The sequence below is a fragment of the Boleophthalmus pectinirostris genome, unplaced genomic scaffold (genome assembly GCF_026225935.1).
Source record: "Boleophthalmus pectinirostris isolate CB_2022bp ecotype Guang Dong unplaced genomic scaffold, ASM2622593v1 HiC_scaffold_2, whole genome shotgun sequence".
NCBI classification, from domain to species: Eukaryota; Metazoa; Chordata; class Actinopteri; order Gobiiformes; family Gobiidae; genus Boleophthalmus; species Boleophthalmus pectinirostris.
Genome location: NW_026571152.1, coordinates 39,584,973 through 39,612,590, shown reverse-complemented (window position 1 = coordinate 39,612,590; position 27,618 = coordinate 39,584,973). Strand labels below are relative to the sequence as shown.

Sequence of the window (27,618 nt, the reverse complement as noted above, 5' to 3'; positions counted from 1 at the left end):
GGAAATGAGTTCATCTTGGCTTCTCAGACGAACAGAAGTTGAAAACAGAGTGTCACTTTTACAGTATAATCCCAAACTTTTTAATTATTTTCAGGCAACATTATAGGGCTCCCCATTGTACTGGAGAAAACTGACTTTTTAAAGGTTCTGTATTACACAAAATTGACTCTTGTGCGCTTTTAGTTATGTTAGAATGTCGTTACCTCCTCACAGACAGACCCGGAGTTGTTTTGTTAGCCTGATTCATCAGCCAGTTTGACTTAGTGGAAACCGTCTGACCTCACAGCATTAGGATTCGTTCGCTCGACGGTCGGCGGGTACTTTTTTAATTTAACAAATCGCTGCTATTTGGACGTGACGTATGTAATTAATTAACTGGTATATTAAGCTTTTCCCAAATCCCGTAGGAAGAAGCGCAATAACGTCTTTCCCCGTGATAAAATTCACCAAACATTCTCTTTGTTCTGGCTTTAAATCCTCGATCTCGGGAATCGTTGCCATCATCTACATCCATCTCGACACTTGGTTTACTGTTGTGTTGTTCAACAAAAGAGACCCAGACAGGTGCGACGAGTTTGACGTCATGGCTTCACAGCTCTTCGCTGATTGGACGGTGTGCGGTTTACGACTCTAGTGTATTCTGATTCCTGACCTAGTCGCTGGAGAGAAATGAAATTGAGTGGAGGCACTAGGTTGCGCCGGCCTGTAGTGTTTTGTTTCATTCATACATGTTTGGGTTATCCTTCATTATTAGTCGGTCTACAGCTCCAAACCACAAAATGCTCTGTTCCACCTTGTGATGTCATGAAACAGATCAAACAGTAGTTTTCAAGTTAAGACAGACCTGGCATTGTGCAGCTCCTGGGCCACATACAATCCTTTGGTTGACTCTAACCAGCCCGTTTAAGATATTGAACATGAATGGACTAAAGCTGCATTGCTTTTATTTTAGAGGTGTGTGTGTGTGTGTTTTTTTTTTTTTTATTACAGTTTTTGTAAGGCAGCCTCACTTTTTCATTGCTTAGTCATAACATAAACTCTTTCCAGTCTGAGCAGCTTGTCAAAACAATGATATTTACTGCTTTTTATAAAGAAATACAATTCATATTATGCAGAATTGAGTTAAGCACTTTGGCCTGGCCTTCCAAAATATTTTCTGTTTCTCATGTGGCCCCATGAAAAACAAATAACTGCCCACCCCTGCGTTAAGAGATTGACAATTCCGGGTCTTAAATTATCCAAATTATTCTTGTGACGGTGTATGGAGGACCAGACCACTTCCTGTATCACCACATGACATCACAAGGTAGAACAGAGTGTTTTCTATTTGAGAGAATTCAGCCTAAATATGATGAACATGTGTGAATGAAAAAACACAACTCCAGATATGTTTTTGACAAGGAAACATTACAACATACATCAGAAAATCGAGTAATATGGGCCCAGTTCACAACAACAGAACTGACAGCGCACTGGATGAAGAACCAAAGAACTTTTAAGATGCTTTCTAACCTTGTTTTGAAATCATAAAACAGATTAAACCCCACCCTGCTAGATTAATGACTCTGATTGGTCAGGGAGAAAGGACCAGACCACATTCTGACAGCGTTTCAGGCACTGCCGCACAAAGGCCGTGTTTTCTTGTTAGGGTTTGTTGACCTGGTTGTAAATCCTCTCATGACTGTTTGTTGTGTCATGGCCAGCTCTGAAGGGGGGGCTGTCTGGTTTAAATCAGAGAGAGGGTGCCTCCCAGAGCTAACTGGAAACACATGAGCGGGGCATTGAGACGTAACAGTGCACATGTGGGGTATTCCTGATGAGAACGTTCAATGAAATTTACAGTGCGGTTTTGTTCATGGGAACCAGAGATGCATTATTTATTGTAAGTGTCTGTTTTCACTCTCAGACACTGATAACAACCATTTACAACCGCCCACTTTAGTATGTTACTCTTGGTCCCTCGTTTATCGCTGGGGTTATGTTCTAAAAATAACCCGCGATAGACGAAATCCGCAAAGTAGTCAACTTTATTGCTGTAAAACCCCTCACCACACACTTTAAACACTTTTCTCAGACAGGACAGTTACAACCCTTTTTGCATCCTTCTTTAAACTTACTGTTGCTGTCGTCCTTATGTTATTTTTCTCCTTCTTTATGTAACAAACTGATGATTAATTTATTCCGTAATGGCGCCCTACAACCGCGTAACTTCTACCTTCCTTCAGCGTGTCCAGAAGTCCAACTTTTTGTGCGATGGTTGGCTTTTTCCAGGCCGGCGCCACCTAGTGCTTCCGCTCAATCTCATTTCTCTCCAGCGAGCAGGTCAGGAATCGGAATGCACTAGATGGTTTGCAAGAACCCCGGAAGTGCAAGTCCAGGCACCAACCAACAGTGTTGGGAGTAACGCGTTATAAAAGTAACGAATTACAGTAATGCATTACTTTTTGCTGTAACGCAGTAATGTAAGGCATTACAGGGGAAAAAATAGTAATATTTTACTCGGTACAAATGTGAGTAACGCGCGTTACAATGTTTTTTTAACCTGGATTGAAGTGGTGGGTTTTTCTTCATACAAATTCGCTAAAATCACCTCGATATCAGCAGTGGTGAAACGCCGGAACATGCGCCCTCGTAGACCTTCAGGTGACCGCGGGCGAAAGGACTGACAAAGAACTCCACGCTGTTTAGACCTGGTTTAGACCTGGGTCAGTTCTGGTTTAGACCTGGTTTACACTCGTCCCTCCCTCTATCGCAGTTCACTTTTCGCGGTCTCGCTGTTTCGCAGATTTTTTTTAATTTTTGTTTTTTTTAGTGCAATTTTGCATGCCCTTTTTTTTTTTACATTGTATGATCACGTGTTGTGTTCCTCCCGCTGCGTCCTGACTGGCCAAGGGACTCCTGTCTCCTGTACAGTACAGAATGTGTTCAGCTGCCAAATTTAAATACATGTTTAATCTCTAGCAGTGTGATTCTGAAGTGTTGTACGGTTGCAAGTTTTCTCCCCGACGAAACCCACAACGTCGACGAAACGTTCTGCACCGACAAAGGCTCCTGCGCTTGCACCCAAAAGGCAGAGGAAGATGCAAACCATCACACAAAAAGTTGGACTTCTGGACACGCTGAAGGAAGGTAGAAGTTACGCGCTGTAACAGAATCTTGCACCGGCTCAGGTCCCTGCAAATAGCTGCTGAAATCAGGGCCGCGAGCCCGAGCAGCAGGGTCCATAAAGAGCGATCGGGTGACAGCCGCTCTTACCTCCATGAGGTGTGGAGCAGAGCCGCTCCTTTCTCCTGCGTCACCTTCAAGCCCTGTCCCCACAGTGAGTCCTGTTTTAGTCCTAGTTCAGTTCTGGTTTTAGTCCTGGTTCAGCTCTGGTTTAGTCCTGGTTTAGACCTGGTTTAGTCCTGGTTCAGTCCATATACAGTGCAAAAGATATTTTGGTGAGAGTAACTTAAAGTAATGCAATAGTAATGTAATGCCTTACATTTTAAATGCAGTAATATTGTAATGTAACGAATTACTTTGAAATGACAGTAATAGGTAATAAATAATGCATTACAGTTTCAAAGTAACTTGCCCAACAGTGCCAACCAATCAGCAAAGTGCCATATATGCTGCGTTGGCAACGATTCCCGAGATCGAGGATTTAAAGCCGGAACAAAGAGAATGTTTGGTGAATTTTATCAAGAGGAAAGACGTTATTGTCCTTCTTCCTACGGGATTTGGGAAAAGCTTAATATCACAGTTAGCCCCGTTAGCGGCGCATTACATACATCATGACCAAATAGCATCGGCTGGTTATATAAAAAAAAGTACCTGCCTACCATTGAGTGAACGAATTCTAATGCTGCGAGGTCGGCTGATGAATCAGGCTAATCTTCCTCTGACTTTTGGGTGTGGCCGCAGGAGCCTTTGTCGTTGCAGAAAGTTTCGTCGACACTGTGGGTTTTGTCAGGGAGAAAACTTGAAAACATACAGCACTTCAGAATCACACTGCTAGAGATCGACCATTTATGTAAATCTGGCGAGCTGAACACATTCTGTACTGTACAGGAGACACTGCATGAAGCAGATTGATTGACAATGGTGTACAGTCCCTTGTCAATCAGGACGCAGGGGGAGGAACACAATGCGCATTCATACTCTGTAAAAAAAAAGCATGCAAAATTGCACACACAAAAAATCTGCGAAACAGCGAGACCGCGAAAGGTGAACCGCGTTATACTGAGGGACGACAGCGTTCATAATTTTAATCTTTAGAAATGGATCAGTTTTCTGATCTATTGTATCTTATAATTAGGGCTGGGTATCATTATGAAGTTGTCGATACATACCTCGATACATAGGCCACGATACAATAAGCTTTTCGATACAGCGAACTTTCGATTCAGTGCGATTTGATATGATATATTTGACATTGATTCAATACGGTTCAGTGAATAAAAGGCAAAATCATGGCTGTGATACTAAAAATTTTACCAAGTCCACTAAGTTTATGTAAAGTTAATATGAAAAACCTCAATTTTACTTATCAAAACAGTGAAAATGTCAACACTTTTGTGGCTTTTACACAAAATAATCTAGTAAAATATACAAAAAACGATTAAACGATACGATATATCGATATTTCAATATTTTTGCACACCCCTAGTGATAATGTTGTTTTCTCATCACAAACACACCTGAGTTGTGTTTTGTTTCATTCATACGTTTACCACACGGGCGGCACGGTGGCAAAGCTGGTTAGAGCTCTTGCCTCACAAAGAAAGTCCTGGGTTCAATTCTGGAGTCTGTGTGGAGTTTGCATCTTCTCCCGGTGCCTGTGTAGGTTTCCTCCGGGTATTTTGGTTTCCACTACCAAAAAAAACAGGACTCCCCCAAAAAAGAGAAAAAAAGAGATTCTGAATCTCAGCGGGACAAGAAATAAACGTCCCTGAAATAAAGGTCAAATATTTTGGTTGAGTTCTTCTCCAAAACGGAAAACCCTCTGTTCCACGTTGTGTGTGGTGTGAAAGGAACTGCTCCATTGTGTTTTTAAACTCCATACACCTTCACTAGAATCATTAGGATAATTTCAGCTATGGAATCGTCCATCTCTACTGAACTAAAGGTACAAAGTTAAATGTTGACTTGAAAACAAAGTTAGATCAAGACAGTTAGGTCAGATACAGTAAATTTTGTGTAATATAGAGCCTTTAGATGGATAAATAAATAAAATCTTGTTTGCAGAATGTCTCCGTATGCTTGGTATTCATATGTGTTCCTGTTTTCTAAATTTGTCTTTGGTGTATTTGTGTGTTTGTGTGTATTTCAGGTGAGATGGTGCGTCAGGCCCGGGTTCTGGCTCAGGCCACCTCAGACCTGGTGAACGCCATGAGGTCCGACGCCGAGGCCGAGGTCGATGTCGACAACTCCAAGAAACTCCTGGCAGCGGCCAAACTGCTGGCAGACGCTACGGCCAGGATGGTCGAGGCCGCCAAGGTGAGTGTGTACAGAAAGAGTCGCTGAGAGTACACGGAGCTGATGAAAAGGCTGCAGGTCTGAGGTATAGATCCTCTCAGCACATCACCGTACGGTTCATTGATCTGAGGAGTTCATTAATTAAAGTTTTGTAATGTTCACAATATTTCACACATAGGCTGGATTTTATAGCCAACACTTATCTCGGCCATTGTTCTGATCTAAACTAGAACACATGATGAAAATGCTCCAGATTTGATATAAATAGATACATATGATATAGATATACAATAACCTCACTAGATTACTGTGGGGTTCATTGATTTAAGGAGTTGTTTCTATTAAAATCTAAATATTGGTTGAATTTTTATAACAAATACAGATTTTCTCCTTAGTACATTCATAATCTTTTTAGAGAAGGCTCCTGGTCTGTTCTGATTTCCTCATGTCATCGTCCAATGAAGCTCATTTGGGCTTCCGATAATTTATGTTTTTAGGTTATTTTTTGAGACCAAGATTTTGTTTTCATACCTGACAGTTTCGACTGCTCATTAGCGCTCTTCTTCAGAGTCTCATGATGTTGCTGTGACGTGTCGCTCAGCTGATTTAAACAGATTTTGGCGCTGTCTTCCTACCGGTGGAGGCAGGACGACAGCGCCATCTGCAGTCCCACTTCCTCAGGGCAGTATCCCAGGTGCGCTGTTGTCCTGCCTCCACCAGTAGGAAGACACCACCAAAACCTGTTTAAATCAGCTGAGCGACACACCACAGCAACATCATGTGACCACTCTGAGGAAGACCGCAGGGAGCAGTCGAAACTGTCAGGTTTGAAAACAAACACTTGGTCTGAAAAAATAATCTAATAACATACTTGTGTCATCACTTGGCTGACAGGAGAATAGAAAGCTGCAACAGCTCGACACAAACTCTGCTGAAGGGCTCAGAGCAGATCTTCACTCACAGCCTGAGACGGTTCTGTTCTGAGATGCCTCTGTTTGTGTGACACTGATCTTCTCTCTCTGTTCTTCAGGGAGCAGCTGCGTATCCAGAGAACGAGGAGCAGCAGCAGAGGCTCCGGGAGGCAGCAGAGGGTCTGCGCGTGGCCACCAACGCCGCAGCTCAGAACGCCATCAAGAAGAAACTGGTCAACAGGCTGGAGGTGAGACACTCTGGAGACACATTCACTTAGTATAAATCCAGCTTATCCAATCAAACTAATGCATGTTTGTTTAAGAGGATTTGAACATTTAGTACTTTGTACTGTCACCTTTTTAATCCAAGTAAAACCCTTTGAAACTGACTTAGAGCAAAACTTGATTTACATTTATTACTTTTAAACAGGTTGCGGCGAAGCAGGCGGCTGCTGTCGCCACTCAGACCATCGCCGCAGCTCAGAACGCCGCTGTGTCCAACAAGAACACCGCCCTGCACCAGCAGCTCGTGCACAGCTGTAAGGTACGTGCACAACTGTGCGGTACGGACATGTGTATAAGGTACATGCACTGCTGTGAAGCACAAGCGCAGCTGTTAGTTGTACGGGCTGGAGGCTGACACGACATGAACATGCTTTTTACAAGTTTAATAGGTATTCAGTGATAATAATATTTTCTTCAATAAATCACATGCTGATATGGTGCATCCATCCATTTTCGTCCGCTTATCCGGGGCCGGGTCGCGGGGGAGCACTAAGCAGGAACTGACTTCCTTCACCCCACACGTCCTCCAGCTCCTCCAGGGGGACCCCGAGGCGTTCCCAGGCCAGCCGAGAGACATAGTCCAGCGTGTCCTGGGTCTTCCCGGGGCTCCGGCGGGACATGCCCGAACACCTCCCGAGGGAGGCGCCCAGGAGGCATCCGAACATGCCCGAACCTCACTGGCTCCTCTCGACGTGGAGGAGCAGCGGCTTACTACGTGTGACTGAGCTCCTCACCCTATTTAAGGGAGCGCCCAGCCACCCTGCGGAGGAAACTCATTTCTTGTATATCTCGTCCTTTCGGTCAAGCTCATGACATATGAATGATAAATCGAGAGCTTCTTTCAATAAATCATCATGCTGATATGTCCTTCCCTCACTCGTGAACAAGACCCCGAGTACTTAACTCCTCCACTTGAGGCAAAGAAAAATAATTTCAATTCATTATTAATTGAAAGTCTCACATTTACAGGCAGTGGCAGACGGGATCCCTCAGTTGGTCCAGGGGATGAGGAGCAGTCATTCTCAGCCTGAGGAGCTCGGGGCTCAGCTCGCGCTCATCATGGCGAGTCAGACCTTCCTCCAGGTGAGACACAGGACAGACAACCGACAAGATGAATATTAAGACAGAAACTACAAACTCTTTCTCCTTTATGATCTCTCAGCCCGCGAGCAGGATGGTGGCCTCGGCGAAGTCAGCTGTTCCGACCGTCGCTGACCAAGCGGCCGCCATGCAGCTGGGACAGTGTGCCAAGAACCTGGCCACGTCCCTGGCAGAGCTGAGGACCGCCACACAGAAGGTACCAGAAGGACGGTGGCAGGGGATTAACCATCCATTTGAACAATATTACACTGTCCTTTGTAAAGTCCTCAAAGTGACCAGCTATTTTTGTTTTGAGTGAAATCCTGTGTTTAATCAATAGGCCTATGAAGCCTGTGGTCCTCTGGAAATCGACTCCGCGCTCAAAACTGTGCAGACGCTGAAGAGTGAGCTCCAGGACGCCAAGATGTCTGTGATCGAAGCCCAGCTGAAGCCTCTACCAGGGGAAACGGTCTGTGAACAGTAACCAGCAAATATCTAAACATAAAAGTATTCACAATCAGTGTTGAGACTAATCCGTTATAAAAGTAATGAATTACAGTAAAGTGTCCCTTTTTGCTGTAACGCAGTAATGTGGCATTACGGTACAAATGTGAGTGACCGTCGGGTAACTGCGGGCGAAATGACAGACGAAGAAGCCCACGCTTCACAAGGCGAAGAGCAGGCGACGCCCAATCGCACTTTGCGGACACCCTGCTCCGAGTTTTCTCAGGGGTGGTCCTAGATTCAAAGTCCTGGTTTAGTCTTGGTTTAGTCCTGGTTCAGTCCTGGTTCAGTTCTGGTTTAGACCTTGTTTAGTCCCGGTTCAGTCCTGGTTCAGTCCTGGTTTAGTCCCGGTTTAGTCCTGGTTCAGTCCTGGTTCAGTTCTGGTTTAGACCTTGTTTAGTCCCGGTTCAGTCCTGGTTCAGTCCTGGTTTAGTCCCGGTTTAGTCCCGGTTCAGTCCTGGTTTAGTCCCGGTTTAGTCCTGGTTCAGTCCTGGTTCAGTCCTAGTTTAGACCTGGTTCAGTCCTGGTTCAGTCCTCAGTTCAGTCCTCGGTTCAGCTCTGGTTTAGACCTGGTTCAGTCCTTGGTTCAGTCTTCGGTTCAGACCTAGTTTAATCCTGGTTCAGTCCTGGTTTAGACCTGGTTTAGTCCTGGTTCAGTTCTGGTTTAGACCTGATTTTTTCCTGGTTCAGTCCTCGGTTCAGCTCTGGTTTAGATATGGTTCAGTCCTGGTTCAGTCATGGTTTAGTCCTGGTTCAGTCCTTGGTTCAGTCTTCGGTTCAGACCTAGTTTAGTCCTGGTTCAGTTCTGGTTTAGTCCTGGTTCAGTCCATATACGGCGCAAAAGTTCAGCATCATTGCTAACTTTAAAGTAACACAATATTCGTATTATGTTTTACATTTTAAACACAGTAATATTGTAATGTAACAAATTACTGTGAAATGACAGTAACAAGTCATAAATAACACATTACAGTTTTGAAGTAACTTGTCCAACAGTGTTCACAATATCCAGAACTGCTTCTTATTCCTGCACAAAGTGACCCTGATCCTGTATAATGTGTGTTAACTCTAAATACTGAAATTCTGACTGGTGTGTTTCTTTAAAGCTGGAGAAATGTGCTCAGGACTTGGGCAGCACCTCTAAAACCGTGGGCTCGTCTATGGCTCAGCTCCTGACGTGTGCTGCTCAGGGCAACGAACACTACACAGGTCTGTACACAAAGTTTACTTACAATAATAATATATTGAACTCCAGGTCTGTTTGTGATGAGGAAACTACATTATAACATCAGAAAATAGCATAATATGTGCTGTAATATACGCTCAGTGCATCCTCATTGGTCTTTATCAGGAGTCGCTGCCAGAGAAACTGCCCAGGCCCTGAGGATCTTGGCACAGGCGGCTCGGGGGGTGGCAGCCAGCAGCCCGGAGCCACAGGCAGCGGCGGCTATGTTGGATTCTGCCCAGTGTGTGATGGAGGGCTCGGCCATGCTCATCCACGAGGCCCATCAGGCTCTAGTGCACCCGGGAGACGCCGAGAGCCAACAGAGACTGGCTCAGGTAATACACACGACAGAGATAAATCAGGCACCGAAAACTACAAATAGAGAGACAGATCAGGTACTAAAGACTACAGATGGAGAGAGATCATGTAGGGTCATCAGAGTTCACTGTTTTGTGCAAAAGTCACTGCCTCTGAAACGTTTTGCAGTTCTTTCAGTTTGCATCAGATTATTAAAAGGAATATTGTTGGGATGACTAATAAAAAATACCTATAATAATTGTAATTACAAACATTTTCAGGTGGCCAAAGCAGTGTCCCACTCACTGAACAACTGTGTGAACTGCCTGCCCGGACAGAAGGACGTGGACATGGCCCTCAGGAGCATCGGAGAGGCCAGTAAGAAACTGCTCGTGGAGATGGTGAGACTCAAATACTGTTAGACCTCAGTCATGAATGTTCAGAACTTTCACGTCATTTCCTCAATTACATAAAACTGTATTTGTATTAGAAAAACCCTCTTGTGGCACGGCGGCTGCACTTGAACTTTACAGTAAGAATGGTCCAGGTTCGATCTCCAGGTCGACCGGGCCTGTCTGTGTGGAGTTTGCGTGTTCTCCCCGTGTCAGGGAAGGTTCTCTCCGAGCTCTCTGTTTCCCCCATCAGCCCAAAACATGTACCATAGGTCTATTCTCCCAGTTAATGTAGTCCTGACCAAGCCTTAGCAGCAAGATCATGGAGAATGGGTTCCTAAATTTCCCTACAGGAATAATAAAGTGCACCTTAACCTTAAGCTTAAACTTACAGGTGAATAGTGGGGTCGGTAGCAGTAGTGGGGGCTCATGGTGTTATGTCCAGCCAAGCCCCGAGGTCTTAAAATGTCCACACACTCAAGTCAATGGGCCGAGCTCAAAGGCGCATGATTCCAGATTCGCCTTTAGCCCGGTGAGGTACTTCAGTGTCTCTGGGTCGATTGAGCACGTGCAGTAGTGCTCTTTTCTCCCATGGGTACATGTGAATGCACAGGAACACACGCACGGAGCACAGGCTCGTGTATCATGTGATCGCTTTGACCAATCAGACCAGAGCCGGAGCGAATGACTATAAAGCTGTTTTTAAGACGAACTGAAGGATTTTGAGCTGAGAAAAATTTTATAATCTAAAAATAGGTAAAAATCGCCACAAAATCCAACATTTTTGAAAGCTGTAGGTGCCCCGTCAGCCAAACATGAGCAGTTTTGATTACACTGTGCTCTTTTTTCGCTGTAGTACCAGTGAGGGGCCACTACGTCAACTGGAAGCAGCTACAAGGAGCAACACCCTCCAGTTATTTTAGTAGATCCATGTATCCACCAGAGAATTAGAGTTTTTGATTTATTATGAGTGTAAGGGTGCTCCTGACTGACCCTAAGTACAAATTAAGAATGCTTCATGCCTGAGGCCCATTCTTCTGTGTATAAGTCATGTCACTAGATGATTAGTTGTTTTAATTCTAACGCTGTTGTGTGTGTAGCTCCCTCCCTGCAGTAAGACCTTCCAGGTGGCTCAGAGCGACCTCAACAGCTCTGCGGCTGAACTGAACCACTCTGCTGGGGAGGTGGTTCACTCGTCCAGAGGGACCAGCAGCCAGCTCGCCGCCGCCTCGGGCAATTTCAGTAAAGACTTTGATGAGTTCCTGGACGCTGGAATCGAAATGGCAGGACACACCCAGGTATGAGATCATGCCCCCTTCAGTGTTTACTACAAGTAATATGTGTTTGATACTGAATATGAAGAACTGTCACAAATATAAATGTTTTAAACTACTGTGTGTCTATAGGAGGCATCTTTTCTCTGTATCAGAATAGAGTCGATCTTTTGTTTCTATTTCAGAGCAAAGATGATCAGATCCAAGTCATTGGGAATCTGAAGAACATCTCCATGGCTTCCAGTAAACTGCTGCTGGCTGCCAAGTCTCTGTCTGTGGATCCAGGAGCCGCCAACGCTAAGAACCTCCTCGCAGTGGCAGCAAGGTCAGGGAGACCAGCTCTATAATAGAACCAAACTGTATACTGTATTTTTCGCACTATAAGGCGAACCAGATTATAAGATGCAATATTAATAATGTTGAATTGTCTTGTCTATTTTCATACATAAATTGTACCGGATTATAAGACACATTAAGTGAAACAAACAGACGACACATGAGACTGATCCTTAGTCCAGGCGTCCACGATCCATTTTGCAGATCCTTGTGTAATTCGCCCGGCGTTGCCTCCTTGTCTTCGTGAATGTGGATTATGAATGTGAATGTGGGTGGATCATTTAAGCTTGTTTTTCTTACTTCCTCCAAGGACAACTCAAATATACATTGAATATTAATGTGTTTGGTGCCGCTTTGCCACATTTGTTTATGTTTTACAGAAACAAAACTTAAAACCACATGGCTCATTTGCATAAACTATAAGCACTGAAAAACAGTTCGCTCTTTTTGCGCTGATGCGGTTCAGCTTCTGTCGATACTTTAATGTTCCAACAATCCATCAAGCGGTACAGCTTCATAGTTTACCAAAGTTGTACTAAAACATTTTGACAGATTTTTGAGTGCCGTGTACCACAGAAAATCGGTTTGAGATCAGTAAGCACAACCAGAATAAAGACATATGTCACACCGGATTATAAGGCGCGCTGTCGATTTTTGAGATAATTAAATTATTTTAAGTGTGCCTTATAGTCTGAAAAACATGGTATCTATTTACACTACCGGTTAAAAGTTTGAACACATCTTTTTTTTTTACCTATATGTGTATGTATGTACCTATGTATGTATTTTTTCTTTAAGTTTAGTACTTTCTGCATTTCACAAACTTACAGAAGACCTCAAATATTAGCCAGGCTGGTGTCACCTAGTGCCTCCGCTCAATTTCATTTCTCTCCAGCGACTAGGTCAGAAATCGAAATACGGTTCACAAAAATCTTGGAAGTGTGAGTCCAGGCACCAGCCAATCAGCAAAGAGCCAGACATTCTGTGTTGGCAACAAGATCGGCCCCGATCCCCGAGGTCGAGGATTTGAAGCCGGTACAAAGAGAATGTTTGGTGAATTTTATCGAGGGGAAAGACGTTATTGTCCTTCCTACGGGATTTGGGAAAAGCTTAATATACCAGTTAACCCCATTAGCGCCGCATTACATACGTCATGACCAAACCACCGTCGAGCGAAAGAATTCAAATGCTTCGAGGTCAGACGGTTTCTATGGCGTGAAATCAGCTGATGAATCAGGCAAATATATTATTACATATAGAATTATGTAGCAAAGAAGAAAAGTTTAACACAATTCTTAAAATATCCACACTTTGCTTTGTTGACATCACTGCACACACTTGGACTTTTCTTCACTGAGCATCATGATGATGATGTCCCTGTAATGGTTTTCCACTTCACAGCTGTGTTAAAAGTACAAACCCGTGATCAAAGCAACGGGTGGATATTTTTAAGTTTTTTAATCTAAAACAAGTTATTTTTATTTGATTTTTGGCTTATTACATCCCACGTGTTCATAGTTTTGATGCCTTCAGTGAGAATCTGCAGTGCACATAATCATGAAAATAAAGAAAAAACGTAAATGAAAAAATGTGTCCAAACTTTTGACTGGCAGTGTATTTATATGTATTTATATAACATTTCCACAGTTAGATCATTTTTCCGTGCTGTTGTTGGCTGCAGGGAGGCGGCTCTCATGTTAAAGTCTGTTCTGTTGTGTGTGTTTGTGTGTGTTTTTGTGCGTGTTTGTTTTACAGGGCGGTGACTGAGAGCATAAATCAGCTGATCACACTGTGTACCCAGCAGGCCGCGGGGCAGAAGGAGTGTGACAACGCCCTCCGCGAGCTCGAGGTACTGCCCCCGTCCCCCTCACATTTATGTCCACTGCCCAGACTGTTTTAATTTATCAACAGGAAAAGCAAGAAAGATTATATTACGCAAATGTTTCCTGTATTACGCAAATTTTACTCTTGTGGGTTTTAAGTAGTGTTGTAGTGAAGACCACACAAATGGAGACCAAGACCAGTGAGATCACAGGATCCCGAAACAAGACTAAGACCTCTGAGTGTCGAGACCGAGACAAGACCGAGACTTTTAAAGGTTAAAACTGAGACAAGACCGAGACATTTGAAGGTTGAGACCGAAACAAGACCGAGATTTTTAAAGGTTGAGACCGAGAAGAAGACCGAGACTTTTAAAGGTCAAAACTGAGACAAGACTGAGACTTTTAAAGGTTGAGACAAGACCGAGACTTTTAAAGGTTGAGACTGAGACAAGACCGAGACTTTTAAAGGTTGAGACCGAGACAAGATCGAGACTTTTAAAGGTCAAAACTGAGACAAGACCGAGACTTTTAAAGGTCTGAGACTGAGACAAGACCGAGACTTTTAAAGGTTGAGACCGAGACAAGACCGAGACTTTTAAAGGTCAAGACCTGAGACAAGACCGAGACTTTTAAAGGTTGAGACCGAGACAAGACCGAGACTTTTAAAGGTCAAAACTGAGACAAGACCGAGACTTTTCAAGGTTGAGACCGAGACAAGATCGAGACTTTTAAAGGTCAAAACTGAGACAAGACTGAGACTTATAAAAGTTGAGACGGAGACCACGGCCCATCGAGACCAAATCAAGACCATCTTTGTCATTTTCTAAATTTATTTGTATTTTACAGTTATTTTGACACATATATATCAATGTTTTTATAAATCTATCTCCATTTGATCTGATTAATGTGCATTTAAGTTTAAAATAGGCCAAGCAAACTGTAGTGTACTTAAACACATCCCTTTTTTGGACCCTCACCACAGTTTGAGAACCTCGTCTTTAATCCCGCTTCCACTGGCACTTTACTGAAAACAACTTCAAATTTAATCAAGTGGGTTTTGTCAAGTTCATAACATTTACATTTACATTATCTTACTGGTTTTGCGGTGATATTTTAGCCAGGCTGGCGCAACATAGTGCCTCCGCTCAGTTTCTCTCCAGCGACTAGGTCAGGAATCAGAATACACTAGATGGTTTGCAAGAATCCAAGAAGTTGTAAACCTCGCACCGGCAAGTCATTGAAGAGCTGTGAAGCCATGACGTCAAACTCAAGTGCCTGTCTGAGTCCCTTTTGTGGAACAGCACAACAGTAAACAAAGCGTCGAGATGGATGTAGACGAAGACAGACATTCTGTGTTGGCAATGATTCCTGAGATCGAGGATTTAAAGCCAGAACAAAGAGAATGTTTGGTGAATTTTATCAAGGGGAAAGACGTTATTGTCCTTCTTCCAATGGAAGTTGGTGCATTACATATGTCATGACCAAATAGCAGCATTGGTTAAATAAAAAAAACACCTGCCTACCGTCAAGCGAACGAATCCTAATGCTGCGAGGTCTGACGGTTTCCACGAAGTGAAACTGGCTGATGAATCAGACTAGTGATATTTAGCAGCCTCTGCACATTTACCAACCATAATGAAATATGATCGTACTCGTCGAATGTCACAAGACCGAGACCAAGTTCCATCAAGACCGAGACAAGGCCAAATCTAAATGCGTTCGAGTCCGAGATGAGACAAAGACCGTAAAAAAAAAAAGGTTTCAAGACCAAGACCGGTCTCGAGTACTACGACACTAGTTTTAAGGAATGTTATAATGCTGTTATAACATACCCAGGGTTGTGTTTGAGTAATCCTTTATTATCAGTCTGTCTACATCTCCAAAGCTCAAAATGCTCAGTTCCACCTTGTGATGTCATGAAGCAGTAGTTTTCAGGTTAACAGCAACCATTTTGTTCAGTAAAAATTGGCAATTACAGGTTTAAAATCATCCAAATGATTCTCGAGAAGGTGTGTGGAGTCTAAAAACACAGTGGTGCACTTTTTGTATTACCACATGACATCACAAAGTGGAAGAGGTTTGTGTGTTAAACTTATGTGAATGAAACAAAACACAACTCCAGGTCTGTTTGTGATGAGGAAACAACATTATAACAGATTAGAAAATAGTACATACAGGCCCTTTAACACATTGTGACGACTTAAATTAATCTTCACAATCACAAATGGGGGCTCGCCAAAACATAAAATCCTGGTTTAAAGTTAAGACACGGGTTAAAAGAGGTTAAAGTTTGGGTTTTGGTTACGGTTACGCAAGCAGTGACTATGGTTTGAATTAGGATCATTGTCCAGGAAATGAATGTCAGAGTAATGTCCCTAAAAAAACACGGAACCCAACTTGAAGTATTTCATCATTACGTTTTAAAATCATGATGTTTTTTTCAGATGACAGTGAGGATATGTTTGCTTGTGTTTTGTGTTTGCAGGCTGTGCGGGGGCTGCTGGAGACCCCTAATGAGCCCGTCAGTGAACTCTCCTACTTCGACTGCATCGAAAGCGTCATGGAGAACTCAAAGGTACAGACAGAATACTCACAAGCAACTGCACACGACCTGTCCAAACTGTCAAAAAAAAAAAAAGGACATTCGGAGGAGTGGAAGGAGAAGGAACAGGGAAAGAAAGAAAAGAAAGGAAGAAAAAGAATTATCATCAATTACAAGAATTATGTTTTCCTTTTTCTTAATTTTAACTTTTTGTTTTGTTTTCCCTCACACCCTTACCCTCTTACATCTTTTCTGTTTTACTGTTTGTACTGTTTCTAATATCACAATAGGAAAAAAAAAAAAGGTCAAATATAAGAATTTAATCATATTATAACGAGGAATGCACTGATAGGGTACTGGTGTAAATGAATATTGAAAATTTTGATGGACTGGATATCGGTTCCAAGATATCGGTTCGGGGCCACGTGAGAAACAGAAAATATTGTGGAGGACCACACTTAACTAAATTTTGCGTAATATGAATTGTATTTCTTTATAAAAAGCAGTAAATGACATTGTTTTGACGAGCTGGTCAGACTGGTAAGAGTTTATGTTATGACTAAGCAATGACAAAGTGAGTTTTCCTTATTTAAAAAATGGCATTTAAAAAAACTAAAATAAAAGCAATGCAGCCTTTGTCCACGCATGAGGTAAAATGATAGAATATGTTTATTTTGTAATTCCAAATGAGCTTAAACGGGCCGGTCAGAGTCAACCAAAGAGTGTGGTCCAGGAGCTAGACAATGCCCAGGTCTGGTTTAATGGAAAGTGTCCTTCATCAGGTAATGCTTAGAATATGACAAATCAAGCCGATAAACAACTAAGGAATATATGTCTTTATCAAATGAACTAAAATATCCTCCAAACTGGGAATTCTCTAATAGGGAACACGCTGGATATAAACACAAAACAGGCCTGAACAGGGAATAATTCAGAATCAAAATGCACAGGATTAGTTCAGATACAGAGCTGGAGAGCATCTCTTGACTGGTCAACAATCTAGCAAAGACTGAGTGGGTAAAAGAGTTCATCTGGACTACTCTGGGATGATTAGGAAAAGAGGGAGGAAGCAAAAGATGGACTGGATCAGGCTGGGAAATAGAGCTTAACTGGGGATAAACATGTAAACAAAAGGCCAAACTGTGACAGATCGCCCATTTTGCTGTTTTACCTGTCGTCACGTGTAAAAGTTGATTAACTCGTGGCTGTGAAACAAAAATCACTCTGCTTTGACGTGTATATAGCTTTGTATTTCTGGTATAAATACTCAGATGCCCAGGGGAGAGAGACTGGGAAAGACTTGCTTGAGATGCTTAATATCAAGATAGATATACAGTATAATTTCCAAACAGTGTAATAAAACAATTTACTGGTTGATTTTTGGCTCAAAAACTCCTAACATTGAACTTGCATTTTTTTCAAAGCTGTTCTGTAATAACTTAATATGATAAATACTCACATATAATTAGAAAAACATATTTGACTAATTGTTTACCATACACCCTAGGAAATATGTTATATTTTCAGTCTCTGCACTAGTATTGGTTAATATTAAAGGTAAAGATCCCTGACCTTGTAAAATATTATACACTGATCATTTTATTTAAAGCATTTAACAATTAGCTACCAAGTCATCTACAATGAAAAAAATAAAACACTGGTTTAACTTATAATTTATATAGAAATCATTTACATCTAAATATTGTTAATTGATCGTAATATTTATAAATTGGTCGAACTAAAACAGTTTAAATTATAACAGTTAATTATAAATTGGTTCAACAAGAAAACATCCATTACCTCAACAAAGTTAATTGAGTCAATTAAAAAACATTCATTAGCATTTATGTGCCAATTTAAATTCTACATTAAATGAATGAACATGTAATAGATTAATACAATCTATTTGAACTTTTATTTTATAGTGGTCCTATAATCTTAATAATTTCACAACACATTGAATTATTTTACTTTTTATTAACAGTGCATAAATGTGAACATCACTAAATACAGCGATATGCAAGTAGTTACATAGCAAACCAGCAACAACTTGTGACAACTGCCATTGTTTCCTCCACCACACTGCATTCTTGCTGTACCTGAAAAACATGAGTAGATTAGCACAAAATATAATTTTCAATGCTTATGATCAGTCTGCATCTGTATGCATTCTAAGAATTTGCAAAAAATACTTCATATTCTAAAATGTTATGTAATGATTTCAGATGGTGGGAAGTGACTTCTTAACTATATATAAAACAGATTTACTTTTGAGAGAAATCTCTTTTCTTATGATGCATAAATGTAAACTTCGTGCCAGTTCTTGGTTTCATGTGGCTAGATTGAATGACTATAGAGACTGAGACAACTGAAAATGTTGGGTTCACGTGACATCACAACATTCCACAATCCCTACAGTTTAACACTGAGCTGGAGGTCAGTGGAGAATTCTATGGTAGAATTTGCAGTATGATTTCTAATATTTTAAAATTTGCATCAACTAATATTTTGTTGTATAATTAATGCTATGTAGTATATTGGTAAAATATTCCCTACAATATAATGGACTATGCATTTTTTTCCCCAATAACAAGATCACTGCAAATCAATTTATTCACTAAAAGGACCAGTGTAAATGGCATTTACAATCAGAATAGGCTTCAAGGCAAGTTTTGCTTCATTCACATGTTTAACACAAAAAAGGGGCGTCAGTTACAGACAGCAAATTGGTGAGGAGTTTGATATTATAAGACATGACATGTATATTATATATACCATTATCATACCTGATTCTTATTTCATTAACAGGGTCTCCAAGGAAAATCATCAGCAATTTGAGCGCATATTGCCTTCATGTAGATAAATCCAGTGCAGCATTCAGTGAAGCCTGCAAACATAAGAACACTGTTATTTTTCTTAGTAATTCATACATTAAAACAGTAGGCTACTATATGATGTTAAGTTATAACTCCATGCAAATGAACCAGAGCGCACAGCTGATCCTCCTGTGGGCATACACGCACTTAAGTTTCACTTTTGTTTTCTTCGTGACCCCTCTTTACATTAAAGGCAGCGCACGAAGCACGTGCTCGTTGTTTTGATAAATAATTTTACGCATCTACTGCGCCGTTACCTGGACGGAGGAGGACCAAGGAGAACTTCACACGGACTCGTTTGGCTGGATGGATATATACACCACATTTGTGAAATGCGCTTTTACCAGGACCAACGAGTAGGAGGATTTTGGCGGAGTTTTAATTCATTACCAGTTTGGTTTCAACTTTCCGCGTCTGGCTGCATCTTTACGCAGACGCATGCTCCACACAGGAGTTTGGTTCATGTTATCTGTTTGGCTTCAATTTTGCGCGGACTTTACAAGACTGAATAGATGTGGATTTATTATTACGCACTTTGACTTTTAGGAACTGTAAAGGGCTGGATTTATTTTCGGGTGGATCCAAATTTCATGCGGTACGCTGTTTCTTCATCTCTTCTGTTTTACCGGTAAGATGACACACGGCGCTTTGTTGGACACATGTAGAACTATGTTAAGACATGAGTGCCGTTTGTGCCTTTGAGTTTGTTTAGGGCGCAGCCGTGACGCGCGAGCACCTTCGCTGCTGTGAAATCGCTGCAGTGTATTTATTGGCTTGTTGGCGCTCGCGTTTAAAGCCAAGGAAAATTGTCACCGAAAGAACGTTAGTTTTTCAATACCAGTGCCGGAGTTTCTGTACCCAGCCCTGGGAGCGGGCGAGGGGAGGGGCTGCGCGCAGCAGCGGAGAGCGAGCGCGTTAATTTATACGTGTATAGATCAACTAATTTAGTTTCATAAAGGGTACAATTCAGGGGCCCTTTCCAGTCTGGAGGAACGGAACACTCGCCGCTTTATCAGCCGCTGCCCGCTCGTTTGACCCCGGGACTTATACCTCCACCACACTGGGCTTAAAAGTTACACCTGGCCGTAGCGCGCAAAATGCGTAAATCTGGTGGTGACTCGCAATTTGACAAGTTTACAACAGTGTAAAATAAAGCTGGACCGGTTCACCTCACCAGCGTTGGCGATGTATTAATATTAGCCCAAAATGGCGGCCGCGCAAAACGACCCAATCTAAAATCCAACTAATCACTCGTCATAAGCAAACATCAGAGTAAAGATCGCGCATGCTGTCGAAATAAATACCCTATTTTTATCCTTCTGATGACCCAATCAATGAATTCAATATCTAGAAGACATAATTAAAATAAGCTAGTACTGTATTTTTTATCACCTCCAAGTAGCTTACTTTATGTGCCTCTTTACATACAAATGGGACACATATACTAAGTAAAACAAGACTAAATGTGTTTTTTGTATTTTTTATTACCTTTCGTCGTGGAGAAGCTTGGCAGTGGGATGGCGAGGTTGGTCAGTGGAATTTAATCCTCGATGGCGTCAAGGTCTATAGAGTTCGGTCACGTTTCTTGGGATGATCAGAGTCCAGAGCACATGGCGCACGTGTCATATTCTACTGTGTTATTGGGCAGAGTCAAGTGAGGCTGTTGTCAGTGCTGCCCCCTATGTTGGGTGGAGCGACTTGGCACAGCGCATGCGCAAGACATGCTCAATGAACAAACATTCATTGGATCAATTAACTATTGTAAATTACTGTTGATTTGCTTTAGCCAATTAGATGTACATAGAAAAAAATAAATACAAACACAAGCTTGAATGTGTATTGTTTAAATTGTACCGGCCAATTAGATTTTCTTTCTTTAAACCAATGGGAAAAAACATATTGAATGAACAACAGCAATGTTTCACTTTTTTCAGCGTACAAAGCTTATTCAAAATGAGAGAGACAACTCATAATTTAAGAGGGTATGGGAATTTCAAATTGTCAAATGTTTGTGCTACTCATAAAAGTTTCTGTGTGTCTGTATGTGGTGTAAAACTCTCGAACAGTCTGGATGCACATCTTAAGCAAAATATCCATAAATTCAAGTTGTTATATAAACATCTGGTCTGGTCACAGGATATAGAGAATGAGCCTTAATATTAGAACAATACTTCCTTGTGTAGTGCTGGTTTATGTTTGTTGCTTCCTGACTATTAATTACTACATCTTTAATTTCCTTACCATTGTAGGAATCCTTTTGTATTATTGCAATATAATGATAGCCAGGTAAATAGTTCATATAGTATAATGTAAATGTACGTCTGAAAAATGCAAAAGAAAGTTAATTATGTTAAATTAGAAGAGGGGGTGGGATTAAATAAGTTTTGTTCGTCCCACTCCTTTTTGGGTAAACAGCGTTCCCACAACATTTGCTTACTAATAATAATTAGTATTTTGATTGATTCATGTATTACATTTTACAATAAACAAAATGTCAAATATAAATGTAAAAAGCAATGTGGTGTAATAATAAATACCAAAAAATTTGCATAATATGTCTTCTATAAAGGTAACATTTTTTCTGATTGACTGTAGGTGTTAGGGGAGTCCATGGCTGGCATTTCTCAGCACTGTAAAACCGGAGACGTGGCGGCTTTTGGCGAGAGTGTGGGCGTGGCCTCCAAAGCTCTGTGTGGGCTCACTGAAGCTGCGGGACAGGTACTGCTTGTTCCCCCGTCTGTCTTTATTTGTATCCGTTTCTAAATATTTGGACCTGTCTGTGGATGCTCCAGGCCTCGTATCTGGTCGGAGTGTCGGATCCGAACAGCCAGTCTGGTCACGAGGGGCTGGTGGACCCGATTCAGTTTGCCCGGGCGCACCAGGCGATTCAGACCGCCTGCCAGAACCTAGTGGACCCCGCCAGCAGTCCTTCACAGGTAAAAACAAACCCACTGTTATTTAAAGTTCCTATATTATGCAAAATTGACTCTTGTGAGCTTTAAGTCGTGTTAGAATGTTGTTTCCTCATCAGAAACAGACCTGGAGTTGTGTTTTGTTTCATTCACACATGTTTAACACACAAATTCTGCATATTCAGGCTAAGTTCTTCTCTCAAACAGAAAACACTCACCACCACACCACCTTCTGATGTCATGTGGTAATACAGGAAGGGCTCCACAGTGTTTTTAAAGTTTATACACACATATAGCACATTTAAAATAACTTGAGCTGACCAAAGTGCTTCACATTAGGGCTGTCGCAATAACTGCAAAAATGGATCACCGTGGTACTAAGATGCCCACCGCGATCACCACATGTGACCAACGTGACCCGACCCAGAGTCCTGCACAGGTCAATTTTTAAAGACCCGCACCCGCCCGGACCAGTTAACATTCTACCTGTTACCGCCCGTACCTGTGATAACCCAGGACTAACCCAGGACTAGCCCAGCACTAACCCAGGACTAACCCAGGACTAACCCAGGACTAACCAGGACTAACCCAGGACTAACCCAGCACTAACCCAGGACTAACCCAGGACTAACCCAGCACTAACCCAGCACTAACCCAGGACTAACCCAGGACTAACCCAGCACTAACCCAGGACTAACCCAGGACTAACCCAGCACTAACCCAGCACTAACCCAGGACTAACCCAGGACTAACCCAGCACTAACCCAGCACTAACCCAGCACTAGCCCAGGACTAACCCAGGACTAACCCAGCACTAACCCAGGACTAACCCAGGACTAACCCAGCACTAACCCAGGACTAGCCCAGCACTAACCCAGGACTAGCCCAGCACTAACCCAGGACTAACCCAGCACTAACCCAGGACTAGCCCAGCACTAACCCAGGACTAACCCAGCACTAACCCAGACTAACCCAGCACTAACCCAGCACTAAACCCAGACTAACCCAGGACTAACCAGCACTAACCCAGCACTAACCCAGCCAGCACTAACCCAGGACTAACCCAGGACTAAGCCCAGACTAACCCAGGACTAACCAGCACTAACCCAGCACTAGCCCAGGACTAACCCAGACTAACCAGACTAACCCAGACTAACCACTAACCCAGGACTAACCCAGACTAACCCAGACTAACCCAGGACTAACCCAGGACTAACCCAGCACTAACCCAGCACTAACCCAGGACTAAGCCCAGGACTAACCCAGCACTAACCCAGGACTAACCCAGGACTAACCCAGCACTAACCCAGGACTAGCCCAGCACTAACCCAGGACTAGCCCAGCACTAACCCAGGACTAACCCAGCACTAACCCAGGACTAGCCCAGGACTAACCCAGGACTAACCCAGCACTAACCCAGGACTAACCCAGCACTAACCCAGCACTAGCCCAGGACTAACCCAGGACTAACCCAGCACTACCCACTAACCCCACCCAGCACTAACCCAGACTAACCCAGCACTAACCCAGGACTAGCCCAGCACTAACCCAGGACTAACCAGACTAACCCAGCACTAACCCAGCACTAACCCAGCACTAACCCAGGACTAACCCAGCACTAACCCAGGACTAGCCCAGCACTAACCCAGCACTAACCCAGCACTAACCCAGCACTAACCCAGGACTAACCCAGCACTAACCCAGGACTAGCCCAGCACTAACCCAGGACTAACCCAGCACTAACCCAGGACTAACCCAGGACTAAGGTATGCCCATGTAGACCATCAGGTGAGCACAGGCAAAAGGACCGCCATAGAGCTCCACACCGCACGAAGTTAAGTGTGGCCGTCACCCGATTGCGCTTTGTGGACACTCTGCTCTACAGGCTCGGGGTTCGCTCTCTCTTAAGTCCACGGGTACCTGACCTGGTACAGGACTCTGACCCGACTTGGTGCAGGACTCTGGCCCGACCTGGTGCAGGACTCTGGCCCGACCTGGTGCAGGACTCTGGCCCGACCTGGTGCAGGACTCTGACCCAACTCGGTGCAGAACTCTGACCCAACCCGGTGATGCAGTGACACTTATAAGGCCAAATGTTACTTCTCCCACACTGCACACGCTATATCCACACGACAACCAAGGCACATGTGCATCTGCGTAACAAGCACATCATCTGAGAGAATTTTCAGTGCCGCTGGAAATATTGTAACTCCGGGGGATGAGGGGTGGGGGCATTGAGCCGCTACACCGCACCGCAGGAGAAATTCCTTAACCGCGACAGCCCTACTTCACTTAAAAGTCAACAAAGCAGAAGAAACATGTGAAAACTACAATTAAAATACCAAGGTAACTTGAGTTCCTACTAAATGCCAGGGAGAAGAGGTGAGTTTTCAGTCTAGCTTAGTCTTCAGACTGAGAGGATCTGACAGGAAGAGGAAGGTTGTTCCACAGTCCAGGCGCTGCAGAAAAGCGTCTGTCACTTCTCGTCTTTATCCTAGTTTTGGGTACGACCAACAGGAACTGGTCTGATTTCAGGGTCTGGATGGAGGAGAGGGCTGCAGTAACTCCCTCAAATAGACTGGACCCACAGAGTGCAAACATTTGAAAACAATAACATTTTAAATTGCTCCCTATATAAGACAGGGACCCAGGTTGCATAGTGCAGCTTTTGTCAGCAGACGAGTGTTCTGGACGTGTTGTAAATGCTGCAGGAGCACTGGTCCAACACTACACACAAAGAATTGCAATAGTCCAGGCGCGATGTTACAAATGCATGGAACAAAAGGTAAAAGGTTGTTGTTGGAAACTTGGAAACAACAACTGCATGACATTGCAAAGTGAAACAGAGCACTTGGACTAGTACAAGCTGATAATGTACTTGTAGACAGACTGATAATAAAGAGTTACTCAACATGTGTGAATGAAACAAAACACAACTCCAGGTTTGTTTTTGAGGAGGAAACAGAGTCAGTTTTGTGTAATATAAAGGGTTTCCACGGTCATGGAAATCCTAGAAAAGTCATGAAAATTAAAAATGCAGTTTTCTAGGCCTCGAAAAATCATAGTATTTGGTCAATTCAATTAAAGTTTTGGAAAAGTCATTGAATTTTAGTATCTCTTTCATGCAACTATAGCGTTCTGTTAAGTTCTCATTAGACTATTATGATTATTTTCGAACATCTACGCCTTTTGTTTAAAAGAGACGACAATAAATGCACTGACAGGATTTTGAATGTTAAAAAACTATAATCCCAAACCATAAGGTGAAGTGGAAAGGAGTTAACATTTCATATTTAGCCCTAAAAGTTTGTAAAGTCATGGAAAATTCACTTTAGGTCATGGAAAAGTTTTGAAATGTTGTCAGTGAAAAAGAGTGGGAACCCTGGACTATAAAACCTTTACATGTCTGAAAATCTCTATGAAATGTTGAAGCTGTTGAAATATATAAAAAACAAATCTGTTCTAAAATGTATGACAAGTTAAATATTGTTGTTTTTCTTGTTAGGTTTTATCAGCGGCCACTATTGTAGCCAAACACACGTCTGCTCTCTGTAACGCCTGCCGTCTGGCCTCCTCTAAAACCTCCAACCCTGTGGCCAGGAGACAGTTTGTCCAATCAGCAAAGGAGGTGGCCAACACCACCGCCAACCTCGTCAAAACCATCAAGGTCAACTCTCCAACTGATCAAAACGTTGAGTGTAAACCTGTTACAAACTTTTCTCACATTCAGTTCAATCATAGGCCTGTCACGATAAGTACCACAGATACGTAAGTTTGGAGTGACATCACGCTGTGGGGGTGTTATACGTGAATCTCTAATGGTGGAATGTTTAGGTGTTGTGACAATGCACATGTGAGCAAATACTGTCAAAAAACTTTTAAGATTGTCTGAAAACTTAAGAAAAAACACAACATGGATTTAAACTGCACATTTCAGGAGCCGGTGATCAGTCCGACAAAAAAAAAAATCTAGAAGCTTTTTATTCACGCTTACCAGAAACATACAGATGAGGACTTCCGGTGGAGTTCCCGACACTGGGCATGTGATAAAACCGTGGATTCAGCAGCAGCGTCTTTACAACCTGACAAAGCTTTCCATGGGGGAATCAAATCTTCGATGTCACTCACAGGCAGCTGATTGGAACTGTTGATCTGCTGAATATAACTGAACACTACAACGGCATCTTTTTTTTTTTTTTTTTTAGAATTAGACAAATTACAATACACAAATTAACAGGCAATTTATAAAAGAAAAAAGAAAGAATACAGTGACATCTAGCTGAAGAAAACCGGGCCATTTTTTCAGATTTTGTGTAAGTTGTCATCAGTCAGGCTGGCGTCACCTAGTGCCTCCGCTCAATTTCATTTCTCTCCAGCGACTAGGTCAGGAATCAAAATACACTAGACGGTTTGGACGAATCCCGGAACACCGTGTACTGGCCAATCAGCGTAGAGCTGTGAAGCCATGACGTCAAACTCAAGCATCTGTCTGGGTCCCTTTTGTGGAACAGCGCAACAGTAATCAAAGCGTCGAGATGGATGTAGACGAAGACAGACATTCTGTGTTGGCAGCGATTCCCGAGATGGAGGATTTAAAGCCGGAACAAAGAGAATGTTTGGTGAATTTTATCAAGGGGAAAGACGTTATTGCCCTTCTTCCTACAGGATTTGGCATGTTACATACGTCACGACCAAATAGCAGCGATTTGTTAAATTAAAAAAGTACCCGCCTACCGTCAAGCGAACGAATCCTAATGCTGCGAGGTCAGACGGTTTCCACAAAATGAAACCATCAGATGGATCAGACTAGTTGTCATCTGCATGTTTTGCTTTTGTGACGTAAGCGTGAATAGAGCCTATTTTATGTGTGAGAGACTTGTTTAACAGCACAAATCCCCTCACCTGTTGTACTCACCTACTTGCAGCTAAATCAACTCTTTCTGGTCAGATTGTTTTTAAATTAAAGTTCAGATTAAAGTCTAAGAGAGCTTCAGACAGAGCAGAGCCTACAGTCATCGTCACACCCTCGGGGAACGTTTGACAACCTCAGCTGCAAAGTATCAATATCGACTTATCGTTCAATATATGAAAGCTGGAACATTATATTTTTAGGCTCAGTATTTGTCAGACTGAGCCTTTGCCACCGCCGCCCCCTCGCTCCCTTTGGAACTCACACAATCCACCAGGAACTCGGAATCACTGCGGCACTTCACTGCAAAAAAGCTTGGCCAAAATTTAGGATATAAACACTAAAATCCATCAGAAAATTACTTAAAACTAGTGAAATTATCTGTCCATGCAGCAAGATCATTTAAGTTTTCTTGAAATAAACGACCTCTAGACTAGAATTAAGCAGTTTCAGAACTAGTAAGTAGATAATAAATCTGAAAACAAGATGAATAAGCTGATATAAGTTTTAAAATCTTGGCCAGATCAGAGAAATTTACAGTCTCGAACTCACTACTAAAAACTCGCCTGTTCAATGTCGCTTCCTATTTGTTTGTAAAGTGCCTTAGAGTATCCAAAACAGTGCTATAATTCAGTATTTATTGGGAGATTTTTATTGCTTTAGTTGTAATATGAAAAGATTTGAGCTGTAGTTGAATAAGTCACTTTTATGGGTAATTATAGGTCCATTCTGCTGTTTATTTGTTGCAGCTCAGGCTTTTTAATGATACTGTCAATTTAAAAAGAGTGACCT

General features: G+C 42.4%; 1 protein-coding gene and 1 long non-coding RNA gene across 2 annotated transcripts in view; one reads left to right on the top strand and one right to left on the bottom strand.

Annotated features, from left to right (window-relative positions):
• Positions 1-27,618, top strand: part of tln2b (talin 2b) — a 143,127-nt gene that overhangs the window by 56,708 nt on the left and 58,801 nt on the right. The window contains 16 exon segments of the mRNA XM_055155635.1: positions 5,315-5,481; positions 6,491-6,619; positions 6,802-6,915; positions 7,626-7,739; positions 7,819-7,953; positions 8,077-8,205; positions 9,347-9,449; positions 9,592-9,800; positions 10,044-10,163; positions 11,255-11,452; positions 11,614-11,753; positions 13,520-13,613; positions 16,073-16,162; positions 21,601-21,723; positions 21,798-21,941; positions 25,423-25,584. Of these exon segments, the coding sequence (XP_055011610.1) occupies positions 5,315-5,481; positions 6,491-6,619; positions 6,802-6,915; positions 7,626-7,739; positions 7,819-7,953; positions 8,077-8,205; positions 9,347-9,449; positions 9,592-9,800; positions 10,044-10,163; positions 11,255-11,452; positions 11,614-11,753; positions 13,520-13,613; positions 16,073-16,162; positions 21,601-21,723; positions 21,798-21,941; positions 25,423-25,584 (2,171 nt within the window).
• Positions 18,087-20,532, bottom strand: LOC129409465 (uncharacterized). The gene is made up of 3 exons (XR_008632419.1): positions 20,494-20,532; positions 18,916-19,016; positions 18,087-18,228 (listed from the first exon to the last, which is right to left on the bottom strand). It is a non-coding gene; the product is annotated as an uncharacterized LOC129409465 (long non-coding RNA).